At 41.9% G+C, this 21913-nt stretch overlaps 1 protein-coding gene across 1 annotated transcript in view; it reads left to right on the top strand.

The window, feature by feature from the left end:
- Window positions 1-5026: 5026 nt before the first annotated feature.
- Window positions 5027-21913, top strand: part of LOC309553534 (aldo-keto reductase family 1 member C1-like) — a 48436-nt gene continuing 31549 nt past the window's right edge. Inside the window, exons 1-3 of the mRNA XM_082254781.1 lie at window positions 5027-5114; window positions 12074-12241; window positions 14143-14259. Of these exons, the coding sequence (XP_082110907.1) occupies window positions 5028-5114; window positions 12074-12241; window positions 14143-14259 (372 nt within the window). The 5' untranslated portion in view covers window position 5027. The remainder of the gene's footprint in view (window positions 5115-12073; window positions 12242-14142; window positions 14260-21913) is intronic.

The raw sequence follows: 21913 nt of genomic DNA, 5'->3' as shown, positions 1-21913 counted from the left end.
TGGTGGGTGTTGATTTCATCTGAAATAATTTTTTTTGATGTAGGTTTCATGGGCACAATTAACACCCAAAGACCAATTTTTTCGCACCTGTTTGACAGGTGCATATCATTTACATTTTTGACACCAAGGCTAATTCTTGCTTTCATCAAGAGTACCTCTATAGGGTTACGGTGTGAAGGTGCCACAGACACAGAAAAAGACCACATTTTCTGCACCTGTTTGACAGGTGCATATCATTTAAATTTTTGAAAGCAAGGCAATTCTTGCTTTCACCAAGAGTGCCTCTATAGTTACGGTGTGAAGGCACCTTCAACACCAAAAAAACAATTTTTCTACACCTGTTACTTCTATCCAAAGTACATGAAGAGACACCAGAATTTATCCAAAAAATCTCTAATCTTGTTCCCAGTGCACTACATTGTGGCCTCATCATACAGACTGGCTCCCCAAACTGTTGTTTACAAAATAAAGAAAACTTGCAGGGAAAATGTCCTGTTTTTGGCTTTATGAATGCAATTATTTCTGCAGCAGCTTCTATTCACAGTACAGATGTGCCACTTTACAGGTAGACTAAGGGGATGCCCCAGGCCCTATATTGAAAGGAATTGTTCATTGAGTGTTCTTGAATGGAAAGACCACATACTGTTATCTCACATATATATTCTTATTATAGCCAAATTTACCACCCTAACTCCTCCCACAGTTTTTACACTACATAGACAAGTAATATACCAAAACAAGCGTACTGTTCCCAATTGGTGTGCTATTACTTTGTGGAACATTTCGCTAAATGGTTCACAAAATATCGGAATTTTTTTGTGGGGATATTGATCCCATAGGAATGAATGGTGGAATGTTCAAAACTAGAGTGGTAGCTGACAAAAGCTAGAGTGGGAGCTGAAAAATCAGGACATGATTTCTAAACTGCCACCACTCCCTCATTGACAAGCCCACCTACACAAATCTTATATCAAAACGTTCAGCTATCCCTGCTGCCACTAAAAATGTCAACAGCTGATAGTTTTCACAATATGACCATTTGTTTGCAACTCATGCCACCCATTGACATTCATTGAAACTCCACTGTAGCCACATCAAATTTGAAGGGCAATTTCTAAACTGCGACTGTGCCTTCATTTTTAATATTTCAGAGACATACTATGCATCAAAATGTAGGTCTGGGATATTGTGATTCTCACAATATAAAGCTCTTCCCTGTAGGATTTATAATTTTTGAACTACAACCATTTGAAGATGGCAACCGCCAGTGAAGTGAGCAAGTTGGAGCAGTTTGTTTTTAGCCGCTCTTCTCTGCCCTTGCTGTGGAGTGAGTTGCCATAGGAACCCAGGTGTGTGAGCAGCCAGCAGAGTGACAAAAGCTAGAGTGGGAGCTGAAAAATCAGGACATGATTTCTAAACTGACAACACTTCCTCATTTTCACCTACACAAATCTTATATCAAAGCATTCAGATATCCCTGCTGCCACTAAAAATGTCCACGGCTAAGCCATAGTCCTGATAGTTTTCACAATTTCTTAACTGCTGCCACTCCCACACCCACACACCACACCCACACACCAGACCACACACACACACACGGCAAGAACACTTCACACAATTTCCCCGGAAATTGTACGTTTTCTAGTATCTCATTTTGATGCTTTCCCTTTAAGCATCAGTAAATCACTGCTCATTTAAAAATGACGTTTTTTACAAACTTTTTTTTTCATTGATACATGTCCCCCAGGGCAGTACAATGAACAGAGATAACACCACTCAGGCAAGTCAAAGTCCACGATTCAAGGTGGGTGCTAAACCTTGGCTCACAACGAGGAGAAGCATAAAAGAAGAAAATGGTCGCATACCACCACGGAATCCAATGAAGAAAAGTTCCTTTATTCACATAAGTGGTACAGAGTACAGCAGGGTAGGACAGTAGACACGTTTCACACGACTGCTATGTGCTTGTTCAGTGTGTAATGGGAGACCAGCATTTAAATACTCACCCAAGGTGAAACACCCCTGTTCAATTAGCCACCTAATTACTCCAAACCTGACACAAATCTACTTGCATACAATTAGAAATAGACTTGACAGAAATTAAAAACATTTATAATTGTGAATTAAAATAAAATTGAAAAAAGGAGAAAAAGACAAAAAACTAAAAAAGAGCATATATGTGTATAAAAAAAAAAACATACATCAAAAATATGTGCATCTAAACACACACATGCATACAAAATAATTAAAAAAAAATATATATTAAACAAAAAATGTATGTGTATATGTGTAAATGTGCACATATCCCTCCACATAGATGAAAAATCACCTCATTGGGTTATAGAAAAAGTTGTAGGAAGAAGCAATGCACAAGAATGTCCATCCAGTTCTGACATTACACTGCTCTGTCACCTGTCCATCCAATCCTGACATTACACTGCTCCATCATCTGTCCACCCAATCCTGGCATTACTCTGCTCTGTGATTTGTCCATCCAGTCCTGTCATTCATACTGCTCCGTCATCTGGCCATCCAGTCCTGACATTACACTGCGCCGTCATCTATCCATCCAGTCCTGACATTCATACTGCTCCGTCATCTGTCCATCCAATCCTGACATTCATACTGCTCCGTCATCTGTCCATCCAATCCTGACATTTATACTGCTCCGTCATCTGTCCATCCAGTCCTGACATTGCACTGCTCTGTCCATCCAGTCCTGACATTACACTGCTCTGTCACCTGTCCATCCAGTTCTGACACTCATACTGCTCTGTCACCTGTCTATCCCATCCTGACATTACACTGCTCCGTCATCTGTCCATCCAGTCCTGAACAAGCATGTAGCAGTCGTGTGAAACACGCCTACTGTTCTACCCTGCTGTACCTTGTACCACTTATGTGAATAAAGGAACTTTTCTTCATTGGATTCCATGGTGGTGTGCGACCATTTTCTTCTTTTATATCCCAGGGCAGTACCCCGACCCCCATAACAATTGTATGTCCAATTACTTGCATATAAACCTTCAAAATAGGCACTTTTGATTTTTCCAGTTCTTAATGGGGTTCGTTATTCGTTTGCGAACTTTCGCGATGTTCGAAAGTTCTGGTGCAAATGGAACAGGGACTCCCCAAAAAAGTGTCAAAAGTGTCAGTTAGGTATCCAATTTGTCCGCTGCAATGTCGCAGTCCTGCTAAAAATCGCTGATCGCTGCCATCACTTAAAAAAAAAAAAAAAAAAAATTTGATAAAAATATCCTATGGTTTGTAGATGCTATAACTTTTGTGCAAACCAATCAATATACACTTATGGAGATTTTTTTTAACCAAAAATATATAGCAGAATATATATTGGCCTAAATTGATGATTTCTTACACATTCAATGTGTGCGCTCAATCATCATACCAATTTACAGAGTGCAGGGGTCAGGAGTGGGTAACCTACAGAGTGTAGGGGTCAGGAGTGGGTAACCTACAGAGTGCAGGGGTCAGTGATAGGTAACCTACAGAGTGTAGGGGTCAGGAGTGGGTAACCTACAGAGTGCAGGGGTGGGTAACCTACAGAGTGCATGGGTCATGGAAGGGTAACCTTCAGAGTGCAGGGGTCAGGAGTGGGTAACCTACAGAGTGCAGGGGTCAGGAGTGGGTAACCTACAGAGTGCAGAAGTCAGGGGTGGGTAACCTACAGAGTGCAGGGTTCAGGGATAGGTAACATACAGAGTGCAGGGGTCAGGAGTGGGTAACCTACAGAGTGCGGGGGTTATGGGTGGGTAACCTACAGAGTTCAGGGGCCAGGGGTGGATAATCTACAGAGTGCAGGGGTCAGGAGTGGGTAACCTACAAAGTGCAGGGGTCAGGAGTGGGTAACCTACAAAGTGCAGGGGTCAGGGATGGGTAAAATACAGAGTGCAGGGGTCAGGGATGGGTAACCTACAGAGTGCAGGGGTTAGGAGTGGGTAACCTACAGAGTGCAGAAGTTAGGAATGGGTAACCTACAGAGTGCATGGGTCAGGGATAGGTAACTTACAGAGTGCAGGGGTCAGGAGTGTGTAACCTACAGAGTGCAGGGGCCAGGGGTGTGTAATCTACAGAGTGTTGGGGTCAGGAGTGGGTAACCTACAGAGTGCAGGGGTCATGGGTGGGTAACCTTCAAAGTGCAGGGGTCAGGAGGAAAGGGCACACACACACCCACCCACCCACATACATACACTCGCACGCTATGAGCAGAGTTGGCCTCCAGGGTGTACATACATACACATACATGCATACACGCGCACACAACAAGCAGAGTTGGCCTCCAGCGTGTACATTCACACACATAGATACACACACATACATACACGCACACAACAGGCAGAGTATGTACATAAACACACTGGCTGTCAGCTCACTCTGTGTTTCTCAGCTTGCATAGATAACAGGCTGTGGTTTACTGAAGAGGCTTGGCTGCAGCAATGGGCATGAAGCCCAGTAACGCTGACCTGAGACTTTACCAGGCTCAGCATTACAGAGCTGTATGGAGGAAGGAATGTCTGGTATGGACACACTCCGGCCTCCCATGCCTCTATGAGTGCTGCCTGAGGCATCCACCTCAGGTGACCTGATGGGCAGTGCAGCCCTGGTTCTTACAAAGTGCAGGCCTGTTCATGTACAGCAGCCATTTTTTAGAGTGTAAAACATGTGTTGCTCAGTTTGGCTTCATTACAAAGTTTACTCACATGCACTGACAGGACTAAACCAAATTCAGAGCACAAAGGGGCCTGATAGTAAATTACATTATAGCATTCTGTTAAAACACTCCTGGGTTTTGTTATAAACTATTAACAAAATTATGCATTTAGTGTATGTATAATCATTTATTAACTGTCTTGAAGATATTCATGAAAGCATTAGAAAGTGAGTTGGTACGGCCCCAAATTACAGGCACGCCCGTAGGACTTGTTCCAAACAGAGTAAAAGTCAGTAACATAACTAGTAAAGAAGTCATTGTTCGATCAAGACAGGGACAGGGATCAAGACAGCAAGCAATGGCCCTGAAATCAGGCTCCTGTGTGGCCCTGAACGATGGGCACAAGATACCGGTGATTGGGTTTGGTACCTATGCCCCAGAGCAGGTGAGGTGCTGTGATTCTAGAGCTCGGGTTACATGGATCGCTAAAAAGCTCTTGCTACTGACAGATATTTTTTTATCAGAGCAAATTAATTAATTAGTAAGAGATTTTTAACAAAATCCAGATACATCATTTCACATTTTGAGCAGGGCCAGGACCAGGGGGGGGTGGGGTGGGGAATGTTTATCATGTGGTGGGGAGCTCGATGTGTACAGTATATATGTAGTCACACGCTGCAAAACTTTCGTAAAGTGGCAGTGGGGTGCTGGGTGCGGAAAGCTCTCTGCGCTCCTGTCATGGACTGGAGTCCCTGTTCACTGGAAGTGGAATCTCTAGGGTCTTATGAACAACAGAATGTAGCTCAGCATTTTTCAACCAGGGTGCCTTCTGGGCACATCAAGGGTGCCGAGCTGCCTTCCAAATTTTTGCACAGCAGCATGCGTTTTCCATGGTGAAGATGGGCTGACCAAGGGCTCTGATATGAAAGTGGGAAGCTGGGGTGTCCTGAGATGCAAAGCCTAAGGCCCCTTTCAGAGGGACCATATTCGGTTTTGCCCAGCAAGGGATCTGCGGACACAGCTCACTCTGCTCTATGGGCAGCCGGATGTAAACGGACTGTCTGCTCATTTACACCCGACTACCCTCCGATCCAATCCAGCCAGAAGGTGAGGAGTGGATACACTTCCGTTTGTTTTTGCCAAATTGGATCGGAGGTAGCGGAGTGTAAATAGACACACGTATGTTTACAACCGACTGCCCATAGGGAAGGTAGAATGGAGGGTTAAATTGGGTCCACCTAAAAAACAACCAGGTGTACCCGGTCAAACGGCTCGTGTAAAAGGGGCCGCAGGGCCCTTTCACACGGGCTTTCCGATCAGGTCCGCCTGTCAGTTTTTCAGGCGGACCTGATCTGATGCTCCATGCACCTCTATGGAACAGCGGATGTCAGCAGTGACATGTCCGTTTACACCCGCTGCTATCCGATCCTGTCCGTTAAATCCAGACCGATGGAAACCCTATTTTCCATCCGTCTGGAGGATCAGATCGGATAGGATCGGATGAAAACGGACAGGCAGTCTGTTTTCATCCGATCTCCCATAGAGGAGAGTGGGGATCTTACAGGTCTGTCTCTGCAAAGTAAGCGGACCTGTCATCAGCCTGCTCAGCGGAGATCAGCGGATCGATCCCCGCTGAGCAAAACTGAGTCTGCCGGGCAGAAAGCCCGTGTGAAAGGACCCTAAGGGCTCTTTCACACGGGCTTTCCGTGTGAGAGCTCCGCTGCGGTCCTTTTTTTTTTTTTTTCACGGAGCGGATGACATTTCTGTCATTCGCTCCGTAGGTCCGCATATCATCCCATCCGTTTGCGGATGATATGCGGACCTAATGTAAGTCTATGGGGATTGCGGATGTCAGCGGATGACACCGCTGACATCCGATTTTCCTTCCTTTCCGTTTTTTGAACGGAACAAAAATAGGGTTCTGTTCCGTTCGAAAAAACGGAACAGAACTGAAAGGAAGGAAATCGGATGTCAGCGGATGGTATTCCGCTGACATCCGCAATGCCAAAAACTTACATTATGTCCGCAAATCATCCGCAAAAAAATAGGATGATTTGCGGACATACGGAAAGCCCGTGTGAAAGAGCCCTAAGGCTTAATTCACACAGCCATAAGAAAATGCATATATAGGTGTGTTTTATTTATAGATCTGAATGCAACTGCATTGTTTTCAAAGGAGCCATTCACATTCAGATCTGTAACACAGAATCCATAAATTAGCATAAAAGAACATGCGCTTACGCATATGTACACATGTATATGCTTTTGTAGGTGCAGAAATTTTACTCTAAACAAAATGGTAAAAAAATGATCATAAAAACAAGTTATGTACACCATACACATCTTTATCCATTTAAACGCATCTATACACAAGTATTTTACTGATTACTACTCAGGAACTTTTCTCCTAGAAAACACACGTGTACTAACATAAGTAAAATTTTTATGGCCGTGTGAATGAGGCTTAAGGAGTGCCTACGTTTTGCTGCAGGACCATTGCCAGGTTGCGGCCCTCGGGCACACCCATGCAGGCTACAGATGATTAGAGAACAGGAATAACTAACACACAAGAGCAGTGTGAGTCTCTTGTAGCACTAGGATGCTGGGATCACAGGTGCAGTAAGGAAGCCCTGAGAAAACAGAAGCAGCACGGAAAGTCTCTTGCAGCACTGGGAACACAGGAGAGATCTGCTACGGTATTGCTGTCATTCTCATGGAGTATACAATGCAGCCAGGTGTAGGAACGCTGGTGCACACTTGGAGGGTCACACCCATTTACACTATAAGTCATCTTTATTTGCAATATGAACACATATGTACACCAATATATTATTTTCTACTCCAATCTATTCTATTCAAATTAGAATTGATTATTTTTGAATTCTGGGACATGGTTATACAGTATCTCACAAAGTGAGTACACCCCTCACATTTTTGTGAATATTTTATTATATCTTTTCATGTGACATCACTGAAGAAATTACACTTTGCTACAATGTAAAAAAGTGAGTGTACAGCTTGTATAAAAGTGTAAATTTGCTGTCCCCTCAAAATAACTCAACACACAGCCATTAATGTCTAAACCGCTGGCAACAAAGTGAGTACACCCCTAAGTAAAAATGTCCAAATTGGGCCCAATTAGCCATTTCCCCCTCCCCGGTGTCATGTGACTCGTTAGTGTTACAAGGTCTCAGGTGGGAATGGGGAGCAGGTGTGTTAAATTTGGTGTTATCGCTCTCATACTGGTCACTGGAAGTTCAACATGGCACCTCATGGCAAAGAACTTCCTGAGGATCTGAAAAAAAGAATTGTTACTCTACATAAAGATGGCCTAGGCTATAAGAAGATTGCCAAGACCCTGAAACTGAGCTGCAGCTCAGTGGCCAAGGCCATACATTGGTTTAACAGAACAGTTTCCACTCAGAGCAGTCCTCTGAATGGTCGATCAAAGAAGTTGAGTACACGTGTTTAGCTTCATATCCAGAGGTTGGCTTTGGGAAATAGACATATGAGTGCTGCCAGCATTGCTGCAGAGGTTGAAGGGGTGGGGGGTCAGCCTGTCAGTGCTCAGACCATACGCCGCACACTGCATCAAATTGGTCTGCATGGCTGTCGTCCCAGAAGGAAGCCTCTTCTAAAGATGATGCACAAGAAAGCCTTCAAACAGTTTGCTGAAGGCAAGCAGACTAAGGACATGGATTACTGGAACCATGTCCTGTGATCTGATGAGACCAAGATTAACTTATTTGGTTCAGATGGTGTCAAGCGTGTGTGGTGGCAACCAGGGGAGGAGTACAAAGACAAGTGTGTCTTGCCTACATTCAAGCATGGTTGTGGGAGTGTCATAGTCTAGGGCTGCATGAGCACTGGGGAGCTACAGTTCATTGAGGGAACCATGAATGGCAACATGTACTGTGACATACTGAAGCAGAGCATGATCCCCTCCCTTCGGAGACTGGGCCGCAGGGCAGTATTCTAACATGATAACGACCCCAAACACACCTCCAAGACGACCACTGCCTTGCTAAAGAAGCTGAGGGTAAAGGTGATTGACTGGCCAAGCCTGTCTACAGACCTAAACCCTATTGAGCATCTGAGGGGCATCCTCAAACAGAAGGTGGAGGAGTGCAGAGTCTCTAACATCCACCAGCTTCGTGATGATGTCATGGAGGAGTGGAAGAGGAATCCAGTGGAAACCTGTGAAGCTCTGGTGAACTCCATGCCCAAGAGGGTTAAGGCAGTACTAAAAAAATAATGGTGGCCACGCAAAATATTGACAATTTGGGCCCAATTTGGACATTTTAACTTAAGGGTGTACTCACTTTTGTTGGCAGCAGTTTAAACAATAATGGCTGTGTGTTGAGTTATTTTGAGGGGACAGCACATTTACACTGTTAGGGCTCTTTCACACGGGCGCTCCGTATGTCTGTATTTCATCCCATTTTTTTGCGGATGAAATACGGACATAATGCATGTCAATGGGATTTCGTCCTTTCAGTTCTGTTCGGTTTTTTGGAACGGAACAGAACCCTATTTTTCTTCTGTTTAAAAAAACGTAACGGATGCAAAATCGGATGTCAGCGGTGTCATCCACTGACATCCGCAATCCCTATAGACATGCATTATGTCCGTATATCATCTGCAAACAGATGGGATGATATGCGGACATACGGAGTGGATGACACAAGTGTCATCTGTGTCCGCGAAAAAAAAAAAAAGCGCCACAGCGGAATAAAAAATCGGAGCGGCCGTGTGAAAGAGCCCTTATACAAGCTGTACAATTACTACTTTACAATGTAGCAAAGTGTCATTTCTTCAGTGTTGTCACATGAAAAGATATAATAAAATATTTACAAAAATGTGAGGGGTGTACTCACTTTTGTGAGATACTGTATGTATTCGATTTATTCTGGGACATGGTTATATTTATTCTATTCTATTGTTTTTTTCAGTTCTATTATTTTCTATTCTATTATATTCTATTGAATCTTTTTTTTTTTTCTATTCTATTCTTTTCTTATGTATTCAAATTCAGATTTATTCTATTTAAAAATTCGAATTTGAGAAGATGGTTATATTCTTTATATTTTGTGCAATTCTTTTTTTTATACTATTCTTTTCTATTTTTCCCTTTTCTATTCCTTTACTTTCTATTCTATTTTATTCTCTTTGTAAACTGCAAAACCGAAAACTATTCAAATTCGAAATTGATTGGAAAACGATTCAAATCGATTTGAATTCAAATTTCGTCTCAATTTTTTTCCATTATTTTTTGGATTCATTAGGATTCGAAAATTCACATACATCCAAATTTCCGAAAACGAAAAATTAGTCCGAATTTGATTTGGAATGAAATTAACTACACATGTCTAACTGCAGGGTCAGCTACTTCCCCCTGTATTCTAGTAGGTTTCAGCATATACTGTAGTGGCCTGGAAAAGGCTGACCCTGGGCTTAAATGTTTTGGGCTTGAATGGGTCTCAGCCAAACCCTGGGGGAAGGGGGTTGTGTGCAGTAGGTAGCTGAGAGGAGAAAAATAGTCAGAGGCAAAGAGAGGTGTAAGGATTCTTGTCCTAGAGGGGAAGATCCCAGACTGGAAGGGCTAATGCCCTTCTGGGCAAGTCAGCTGAAGCCTGCAGATAAATCACTGAGGTCCCAGTTATGCTAGAGCTGGGGGGCCTATTACAGAAAGTTCATTGAGGTCACAGCTTTGAAGGAGCTGGGGGGCCTAGTCTCTTGGAAGCGGTTCAGAGACAAGTAAAGTTGGTGCACTAAGAATCCGGCCTTGAGATTCACAGTACAGTGTCTATTCAATATTGGACAGGGAGGTATCCAAGTATCTGGAGTGAGTAGGGGCTTGGAAGAGGGATCCTAATGACTGTCCGGTGTTTAATCCGTTGTATTACTTTGTTAGTGCTGCTTAAGTGGGAGTCCCAGAGGTGCTTGTGTCGCTAGTCTCTGCGAAGAGGGGAGCTGCCTCCCTTAAGAGAATAGAATAGAGAGAGTCCTCTAAATGTCTATGCACTAGAGATGGGCTGAACACCCCCCAGTTCAGTTCACACTAGAACACCCGAACTAGCAAATGTTCAAGCCCAAACTCCAAACCCCACTAAGTCCCCATTTTGAAGGCCTTTATGCAAGTGATTGGCCATAAAAAGGGTATGGGGGCCCGGCTACTGCCCTGGGGGACATGTACCAATGCAAAAAAAAACTTTTAAATTAGATAATTTTTAAAGGAGCAGTGTTTTTATTGATGCTTAAAGTGAAACAATAAAAATGAAAAATTAATTTAAAGCGTAACTCCACTTTTGAGGGTGATTTATGTACATCAGGATTTAACAAATTTTGTTGCAGATTCTTACCTTTTCTTATTCTGCAGAAATCATTGTTTGTTCCTCTGTGCCTCTGTGCTGAGTGGGTCAAATGGGAGTGGGATCATAATTATCTATCAGCTGTGGCAGCTACAGGGCACTAATGAGGAAAACTGCTGGGCCTGCATCCCTTTAGACGTGTTCCTATTGGGAGTATTGGTGTATTTTTGTTTAAAATATTATTTTTAATCACCCTTTGCACAACTATCATGGGAATTACAAAATCAGTAGCCCCCCCCCCCTTTTTTTTTTTTAATCCTACTGGGCTTTTTATTCAGCAAATGTATGGTTTGGGAAAGGGGGGGGGGGGGGTCTTTAACTAGTTCTGAAATCTGTAAGGAAAATTGAAATGCCATCTAAATACCAGCTGGTTTTGTCATTTGCAAAAATTGTGGCAAAATATAATATCTTAAAGTGCCCACCGTCTACAAAAAGGGCCATTTTGTGGGTGTTCGTACTGTCCTTGAATATTTATGTCAAATGTTTTATAAGTCCCCATTCACACTAGCGCGACTTGTCAGGCGACTTTGCCATTGATTAGCACAGGACCCGTTCTAATAGGAGCGACACAAGTTGCTCTGACTTAGAAAAAGGGTCCTGTACTACTTTGGGGCGACCTGGAGGCAACCTGCATTGACTTCAAAGATATGAAGTCCGTGCATGTCGCGCCGAGGTCGCCCCAGCAAGTAGCGCCGCCCCTATGTGAACGGGTTCTTAGAGTAAAGAGAAACAGATTTTTGCTTAAAAATTTCTGTTGTTTGTTTCTTTATAAAGTAAAAAAAAAAAAAAAAGTGGTTAATAAAAACCACCAAGAGAAAAAAATTATCAAATTTAATCAAATTTATTTAGGTACTGTGTTGCATGACGGAGTAATTGACAGTCAAAGTATCACCACACTGAAATTGACAAATGGCTGGACAGAAAAGGGGTGTACCATGCCAGTACTTAAGTGGTCAAAATCTTCTGCTTTTGAAACACGATTTCTAAACAATTCTTCATTGTTTTTTTTTTTTTTTGTTTGTTTGTTTTTCAGTACACTAAAGAGCAGGCTGAAGAGGCTACAAAGGTGGCCATCAATGTTGGCTATCGTCATATTGATGGTGCTTTTATATACGGCAATGAGGTACAAGTTGGCCGGGCTATCAACGCAAAGATTGCTGATGGAACCGTGAAGAGAGAGGACATTTTCTATACTGGAAAGGTAACAAGACCTTTTCTATAAAACTGTATTAGATGGAGTCACTGTTCGCAAATGCAATTGTTTTCAGGCAGCTGCAGGTGTCATGGCTGCCTGAATACGATGCTGACAGTGGGGATTTCTCAATTCAGTTAGTGTAGATGGAGGTATCAATTGATTTTCTCTTATTCTGCCTGCAGGCTGAACAAGAGAATAGAGCAATTTATGGAAGCCCTAAAGTATAACTAAAGGCAAAATGTTTGTTTTAGTTTTGGACAGAGTGGAAATGGATAAGAACCCCTTATCTGGCCTTTATTGCTGTCTGTGACCCTGTTAGGGAGATTCGCCCTCTCTAGTTGTCCTTGTGACCATTATTAGAGAAAAGAAAAGAGAAAATCCCAAATTGTGGGTTGTCCCCAGAAACATAATAGAGGGGACACTAACTCTGGTGACCTGGGGGGCCCCAATGGATTCCTTTTTCTTTTGCAAGGATTTCCTCTTACTTCCTGTTTGGCTAAGGGACAGGAAGTGAAGGTAAATCTCCATAAAGGGACACATATAACGAAAAAAAAATCTGTCAGAGTTTTAATCCTCCCTTATTCTAGCCAAAATGGAAAATAAAGTTTTGCCTATAGTTCTACTTTAACTGTAAAGAAAGGAGGAAAAAACTTTTGAGCCCCAAAGATAAAATAACGGGTGGGCTAAATTAAAAAAGATATATAAACAAAACCTCCCATGTAGTTCTTCTATTCTGGGATTTTTGATCTTCTTATATGCATTTACTCTCTGTATTCTCGAATTGCAAAATAAAAATATATTGTATACATAAATACATTTAATTAACAATGTCCCAGCTTGCAATGCTTCTGTCCTGGTGTTCATGTGACGTGCTTTGTTAGGCCCCTTTTTACTGACGGACCTATCAGGTCTGCCTGTCTGTGTTCAGGTGGACCCGATTGGACCATCCATTGCTCTCTATAGAGCGGCGAATGTCAACAGACATGTGTTCGTTGACACCCGCGACATCTGATCCTATCTGCTAAAAACAGATGGATGGGCATCCATTCAATTTTGGCGTGGCGTTCCCCTTAAAATCTGTACCAGACCCAAAGGGCCTGGTATGGATTTTGGGGGGGAACCCCATGCCGTTTTTTTTTTCTATCCTGTCATAGGGTTCCCCTTAACCACTTGAATACAGGGCACTTTCACCACCTTCCTGCCTAGACCAATTTTCAGCATTTCAGCTTTCAGTGCTAATTGGCATGTATGGGAAATCTCGGTCAGCTTGACATGGCACTGCTCACGAACTATAAGTGACAGGGAAACAAAACTTGCAGAGCACTGAGAGGGGACCCAGGACTACAACATATCTATACATTATAAAAGTGGGGTATGCCTGTTCACTACACTGACTGCACTAATCTCACTCAACACACTATCCACTAACTACCTGCCTAACCTCTATTATCATACACGTGTAAGCAGCAGCCTTATATAGTGTGGGGCGTGGACTTAGCCACTGAGCCATGATTGGCTAAAGGCAGCCTGCCTTTGGTTAATTATGGCTCTGACAGGACCCTGTGTGCTGTGATTGGCCAAAGAATACAGGTCTTGTGCATGCTTTGGCCAATCATCATTATTTATTCACTGCACCAGCGCAGTGCATTATGGGGCGCTCATCGGGGGCGAACTTCCGGCTGAGCACCAAATTTGTTTGTGTGCTCAGCAAACATCTCGAACATCAAGCCCATCCCTATTGATTAGGATGACCTGCTGCCTACAATGATCCCCCACCCAACGATGTTGCCCTGAATGATGTTGCCCTGCTACATGATGAGGTTACCCAAGTCTTTGTCTATGACAGATCCTTTTCTCTACCCATATTACCTTTTTGACCAAGTTATTTTTTTTCTTTTTATTTCAAGCTTTGGTTAAATAATCATGCCCCGGAAAGGGTCCGTCCAGCTCTTGAGAGATCTCTAAAGGATCTTGGACTAGATTACATGGATCTGTTCCTAATCCACACCCCTGTGGAGCTTAAGGTATGTTGACACATCATCCCTATACAGACCTGTAAAAAAAATGATAACCTGATCAAGTAAATCAATCTAGTCCTTAGTTTTCTTTGTGCTGACTGCTATTAAGTTACAGGAACATAATGAATAGTTGTGTGTAGAAGATTCAGCGCTGAATAAATTAACTTGCAATGAGACCAGCAGCTAACACTCAAGGGCAATCCAACTCCTTCAATGAAATAAATAATAAATAGTGTAGCGCAGTCTATGATAGATTTTTGGGATTCAATCATTGGATAAAACACTTTAAACCAATAATAAATATATTAAATATATTAAAACATGTCTAAAAAGGAGATAGTCCATATAAGAGGCGATAACAGTCGGTAGAGGTAAAAAGTCCACTTGTGATATGGTGAAATAATAACAGGTGTGACTCTGGTGCTCAAATCCCTCCACCAAGCAATATCTGCCTCTCACCTCCAAAACATGACCCTGCAGGGCCAGAAAGCATAAACAATCTCCACAGGTAACCAACTCGTGTTGCTCCGATACAGGCAAGACCAAGACTCCAGCACTTGTCAGCACAAATAAGGATATCGCTGCAGCAGGTACAACTCACACTCGATTCCAAGTTTCCCAAGATATATAAATAAAAGAGGGGGAGATCTAGTGCTCTCTGTTGTAATACTGAAAGCTTTAATTCACTCAAAACATATTGCACTTACATTGTATCCGACCATAATAGGCATAGTAGTTGCAGAGTGTGCAGCGTGCTGGATGGTGCCTGGTTACTTCCTGGTTAACAGCCGTAGGACCGATTGACCAATCCCCCGTACGCGTTACGTCAGGTGGGCGTAGACTTCTTCAGCGGGGATGGTGATAGGTCGAAGGCCTGGCTTTTTATATTATCCCTAAGCTCCGCCCACTATGTCACTTCCGGCGTTTCACCATCGCCATGGAGACAGAGTGTCTCCTGAGACAGAGAGATAGAGGGGCGGGCTAAAAGTAATGATATTCATTCGGCCGTGTTTACAATTACATTTGTCACTAAGGAGACATACATATATCTCGGAGATCGGCCGAAGGATCACTTATAACAGCAGACTAATATTGTATGTCTTTCTTTACAGGAAGAACCATTTAGAAACTGCTCAAAGTTTTTTAATATTATTAAAAAACGAACTTATACTCAATCATTGATTTGTACTGTGTTGATCTTATAGGTCGTACGGCTATATTAGCAACCAGACACCAGATGGCAGCACTTTTGCTCACTTACATAGGGAACAGTGTTAAATACAATAATATACATAAAACACATTATAACCACATAAAAACATATAAAATCGTACATAAACCCCAATAAAATAGTATAAAATTTACTAAATAAGTATTTAAAATTTAAATATCATAAAAAGAAAAAACAATGACCATAAAAAATTATCTGTCTGAAATAAAACAATTCAGATCAAAGTCGACATTCAATCCTAGGGGCGTTAAGACTTTAGCCTCATAAATCCAAAAGGATTCGCGACGACTTAATTGTCTGATGAAATTACCACCCCTCCAATGGTAGCTTACTTTTTCAATCCCCCAGAATTTTAAGGTGCTTGGATTTTTATGATGATAATTTTTAAAGTGCCTAGATACACTGTGGGTAATAAGCCCCTTCCGTATGTTGTTGACATGTTCCCCAACATGTACGTGTAGAGCCCGCGAGGTGCGTCCAATGTATTGTAACCCACAGTCACACTCTAACATGTAAACCACACCTTGTGTGGCACATGTTATTAAATTTTTTATCAAATAGCTTTTTTGTGTGACCGTGGATACAAATTCCTTGCGTTTTTTGATATTTTTCCTGCAACTTTTACAAGTAGCACACTTCCCGCACGCATAAAAACCTGCCAGGAAAGGGAATATACCATTGCTCTTCACCTGGGGTGGATCAACTACTCCCGGGGCAACTTTGTCTCTGAGGGATGGAGCTTTCCTGTAAACAAATTTGGGCTGCTCTGATAAGACAGGGCCCAATACCCTATCCTCTCTCAGAATGGCCCAATGCTTACGGATGATTTTTTCAACTTTTTTATGTTGGATATTATAATCTAAGACCATTCGGAATTGCGTATCCACTTCTCTAGATCTGGAATTATCCAAAAGGCGATCCCGACTTGTGTTTTTAACCCATTCAAGCTCATTTTTCACATTTGTTTTATCGTATCCCTTTTCTAAAAACCTTCCTGTTAAAACCTCTGACTGTGTAATAAAATCCTCCTCAGTGGTACAGTTACGCCTTAAGCGTGTAAACTGTCCACGAGGGATATTACACAGCCACTGTCTGTGATGGCAACTGTCAAGGGGGATAAAAGAATTTCTGTCTGTGGGTTTAAAATAATTACGGGTTTTAAAAACACCATCTGCTTTGTACACTTCCAAGTCTAAAAAAATTATACTCTCATATTGCAAATTCCATGTAAGAACAATATTCTTTTCATTGTTGTTTAATTTGTTCATAAACGCTTCCAAACTCACCATGTCCCCCCGCCATACCATGAATAAATCATCGATATAGCGACGGTAACATATGAGCTGTGGGGGCAAATCTTCAAACACAGTTTCTTCCTCCCAGTGGGCCATAAATAAGTTGGCCACACTGGGAGCAAACTTAGCCCCCATCGCAACTCCTTTGACTTGCAAATAAAAACTATGGTTGTACCAAAAATAGTTCTTCTCAAGACAAAACTTTAAGCTCCTCTGAAGAAACCTAATTTGCTTTCTAGGTAACTGTGAATGAGATAGACCCCATTTAACCGCACTCAGTGCATCCGAGTGGTCAATAATGGTGTACAATGATCCAACATCCGCTGTAATCATTATACATTCAGTGGAGCTTGGTATTGTATTAAGTATTTGTATAATATGTTTAGTGTCTTTAAGGAACGATTTGGTTTTTTGTACAACCGGCTGGAGGAAAAAATCTATGTATTGACCCAACCTGGCCGTGATGGAATCAATCCCATTAACTATGGGGCGGCCAGGTGGGTTTTCCAGCTGTTTGTGTATTTTTGGCAGAAAGTATATTATAGGCCTCCTACAAAATAAGGGGTCTAGATACTGGGCCTCTTTATGAGTGAGGACTCCACTCCGTTCGCCTTTAGTAGTTAGACCATGTAGTTCTTCTTTGAACTCTAACATGGGGTCTTTAGACAAGATCTGATATGTGGAGTGGTCACTCAGGAGTCTCAACATCTCATTTTTGTAATAACTCCCACTGAGTACCACCAGACCCCCCCCTTTATCTGCCGGACGTATAACGATATCACTCCTTTTTTCCAGAGATGCAATACCTCTTTTGATACACAATGGGTCATACGCTTTTTTATACTTCAATTTATCAAGGTCACTACACACCATGTGTTTAAACACATCTAGGTGCTTAGTGTCCTGTCCAGGCGGATTGAAGGTTGATTTATTTTTTAGGGAGGAATGGTGGTATGTAGAGGAGGCGGAGTTGCGGGTAACAGGATTAGACAAGAAATATTTTTTAATGCTTAATTGTCTAGTAAATTTCTGTATATTAACATAAGTTTGAAATTTGTTCAAATTCCTGATAGGAGCAAATTTTAGCCCCTTATCCAAGACTTTGAGTTCGTCCTCCGTGAGGGGAACTCCACTCAAGTTATATATTCCTGTACCTATCGTGGCCTCTGCCTTTTTGGTTCGTCGTCCTCCTCGACATCCTCTCTGTTTTTTCTTTTTCCTACACTCTGATTGGCGTTTTCTAGTTGGTATTGGTTCCCCCTCCAATTGTAATTCTGGATTGGGGTTCTTGGGGCTGGGGACTGGAATTGGGTCCGTGGTCCCCTCCATGGGGACCTCCCTTCCTCTAAAAAATATTGTTGGTCAGCATCCTCAATATCACGGAGGGGGGTAAACCTATTCTGTGAAGGTATTTCTGAATAAGGTCTATACTGGGCATAATTTCCCTGTTGGGGTCTGCCTTTTCCTCTCCCTCTTCCTCTCCCTCTGCTTTTTCCTCTCCCTCTCCCTTTTACCACCTGCCAACCCTCACCTCCATTGTTGACAAATCTCTGAGGATAGTTATTATTGGAAGGGGGAGGGTTAAAGGAACTCTTTCTCCCTCTTCCACCTCCTTTCTTATTGTAATTATTCCAATTGTTTCTGGGGGTGTGCTGGTCATGGGGAGCTGGTATAGGGACATAATAAGTTTTCTTATTAGGAACTGTCTCTAATACCCCACTATTACTAGTGCCTTGGGAAGGTTCACTTATTTCCACTTGTGGAGACTCTTGGCTTATATGGAACGATAGTTGCCATTTATATATATCCTTTCCATTAAAATCTGCCAAATCTCGCTGAAATTTATTTTTCTTTTTTTCCTGTACTTCTCTATCCCATTTTTCCATTTTTAGTTTCAAGTCATTTGTTAATTGAGTTAAGTCTGGGTGGTCTTTAACCAACTCCACTTTATCTTTAATATCTTTTATTTGGGTTTCTAATGTGGTCATTTTTTTCTTTTTCCGATTTAATAAAAATACTAAGAGCTCTAAACCCTTATTGGTAAAGAAATCCTCCCAATCTTTTAGGGACTCGTTATCCAATAGACCATCGTTAGGAGGGACATCCCACCTTAAACGACGTGGAATTAGCTTAGCGGCGATGTAGTGTTCAAAGGACACTATGTCCCACCATACTTTAATTTTCTTTTCAAACTGAAGAAGTCTACGCCCACCTGACGTAACGCGTACGGGGGATTGGTCAATCGGTCCTACGGCTGTTAACCAGGAAGTAACCAGGCACCATCCAGCACGCTGCACACTCTGCAACTACTATGCCTATTATGGTCGGATACAATGTAAGTGCAATATGTTTTGAGTGAATTAAAGCTTTCAGTATTACAACAGAGAGCACTAGATCTCCCCCTCTTTTATTTATATATCTTGGGAAACTTGGAATCGAGTGTGAGTTGTACCTGCTGCAGCGATATCCTTATTTGTGCTGACAAGTGCTGGAGTCTTGGTCTTGCCTGTATCGGAGCAACACGAGTTGGTTACCTGTGGAGATTGTTTATGCTTTCTGGCCCTGCAGGGTCATGTTTTGGAGGTGAGAGGCAGATATTGCTTGGTGGAGGGATTTGAGCACCAGAGTCACACCTGTTATTATTTCACCATATCACAAGTGGACTTTTTACCTCTACCGACTGTTATCGCCTCTTATATGGACTATCTCCTTTTTAGACATGTTTTAATATATTTAATATATTTATTATTGGTTTAAAGTGTTTTATCCAATGATTGAATCCCAAAAATCTATCATAGACTGCGCTACACTATTTATTATTTATTTCATTGAAGGAGTTGGATTGCCCTTGAGTGTTAGCTGCTGGTCTCATTGCAAGTTAATTTATTCAGCGCTGAATCTTCTACACACATATTATACTAGTTTTCAATCTATGTGATTCAGCAGCAGAATTATGGAGATTTTCCAATATTTAGAAAAACGGGAAATTAAAATTAACGAGATCTTTTCAAACAAACCAACCATATCTAAAGATCCGGGGGATCTTTCATATTTATTTAGAAAGCTGGGCTTTTTGTTTGAAAAGAAAATTAAAGTATGGTGGGACATAGTGTCCTTTGAACACTACATCGCCGCTAAGCTAATTCCACGTCGTTTAAGGTGGGATGTCCCTCCTAACGATGGTCTATTGGATAACGAGTCCCTAAAAGATTGGGAGGATTTCTTTACCAATAAGGGTTTAGAGCTCTTAGTATTTTTATTAAATCGGAAAAAGAAAAAAATGACCACATTAGAAACCCAAATAAAAGATATTAAAGATAAAGTGGAGTTGGTTAAAGACCACCCAGACTTAACTCAATTAACAAATGACTTGAAACTAAAAATGGAAAAATGGGATAGAGAAGTACAGGAAAAAAAGAAAAATAAATTTCAGCGAGATTTGGCAGATTTTAATGGAAAGGATATATATAAATGGCAACTATCGTTCCATATAAGCCAAGAGTCTCCACAAGTGGAAATAAGTGAACCTTCCCAAGGCACTAGTAATAGTGGGGTATTAGAGACAGTTCCTAATAAGAAAACTTATTATGTCCCTATACCAGCTCCCCATGACCAGCACACCCCCAGAAACAATTGGAATAATTACAATAAGAAAGGAGGTGGAAGAGGGAGAAAGAGTTCCTTTAACCCTCCCCCTTCCAATAATAACTATCCTCAGAGATTTGTCAACAATGGAGGTGAGGGTTGGCAGGTGGTAAAAGGGAGAGGGAGAGGAAAAAGCAGAGGGAGAGGAAGAGGGAGAGGAAAAGGCAGACCCCAACAGGGAAATTATGCCCAGTATAGACCTTATTCAGAAATACCTTCACAGAATAGGTTTACCCCCCTCCGTGATATTGAGGATGCTGACCAACAATATTTTTTAGAGGAAGGGAGGTCCCCATGGAGGGGACCACGGACCCAATTCCAGTCCCCAGCCCCAAGAACCCCAATCCAGAATTACAATTGGAGGGGGAACCAATACCAACTAGAAAACGCCAATCAGAGTGTAGGAAAAAGAAAAAACAGAGAGGATGTCGAGGAGGACGACGAACCAAAAAGGCAGAGGCCACGATAGGTACAGGAATATATAACTTGAGTGGAGTTCCCCTCACGGAGGACGAACTCAAAGTCTTGGATAAGGGGCTAAAATTTGCTCCTATCAGGAATTTGAACAAATTTCAAACTTATGTTAATATACAGAAATTTACTAGACAATTAAGCATTAAAAAATATTTCTTGTCTAATCCTGTTACCCGCAACTCCGCCTCCTCTACATACCACCATTCCTCCCTAAAAAATAAATCAACCTTCAATCCGCCTGGACAGGACACTAAGCACCTAGATGTGTTTAAACACATGGTGTGTAGTGACCTTGATAAATTGAAGTATAAAAAAGCGTATGACCCATTGTGTATCAAAAGAGGTATTGCATCTCTGGAAAAAAGGAGTGATATCGTTATACGTCCGGCAGATAAAGGGGGGGGTCTGGTGGTACTCAGTGGGAGTTATTACAAAAATGAGATGTTGAGACTCCTGAGTGACCACTCCACATATCAGATCTTGTCTAAAGACCCCATGTTAGAGTTCAAAGAAGAACTACATGGTCTAACTACTAAAGGCGAACGGAGTGGAGTCCTCACTCATAAAGAGGCCCAGTATCTAGACCCCTTATTTTGTAGGAGGCCTATAATATACTTTCTGCCAAAAATACACAAACAGCTGGAAAACCCACCTGGCCGCCCCATAGTTAATGGGATTGATTCCATCACGGCCAGGTTGGGTCAATACATAGATTTTTTCCTCCAGCCGGTTGTACAAAAAACCAAATCGTTCCTTAAAGACACTAAACATATTATACAAATACTTAATACAATACCAAGCTCCACTGAATGTATAATGATTACAGCGGATGTTGGATCATTGTACACCATTATTGACCACTCGGATGCACTGAGTGCGGTTAAATGGGGTCTATCTCATTCACAGTTACCTAGAAAGCAAATTAGGTTTCTTCAGAGGAGCTTAAAGTTTTGTCTTGAGAAGAACTATTTTTGGTACAACCATAGTTTTTATTTGCAAGTCAAAGGAGTTGCGA

This window comes from Pelophylax lessonae, assembly GCF_965119305.1.
Source record: "Pelophylax lessonae genome assembly, chromosome: 4".
Lineage (NCBI taxonomy): Eukaryota > Metazoa > Chordata > Amphibia > Anura > Ranidae > Pelophylax > Pelophylax lessonae.
Note: the sequence above shows the minus strand (reverse complement) of the source record. Positions and strands in the feature narration are given on the sequence as shown.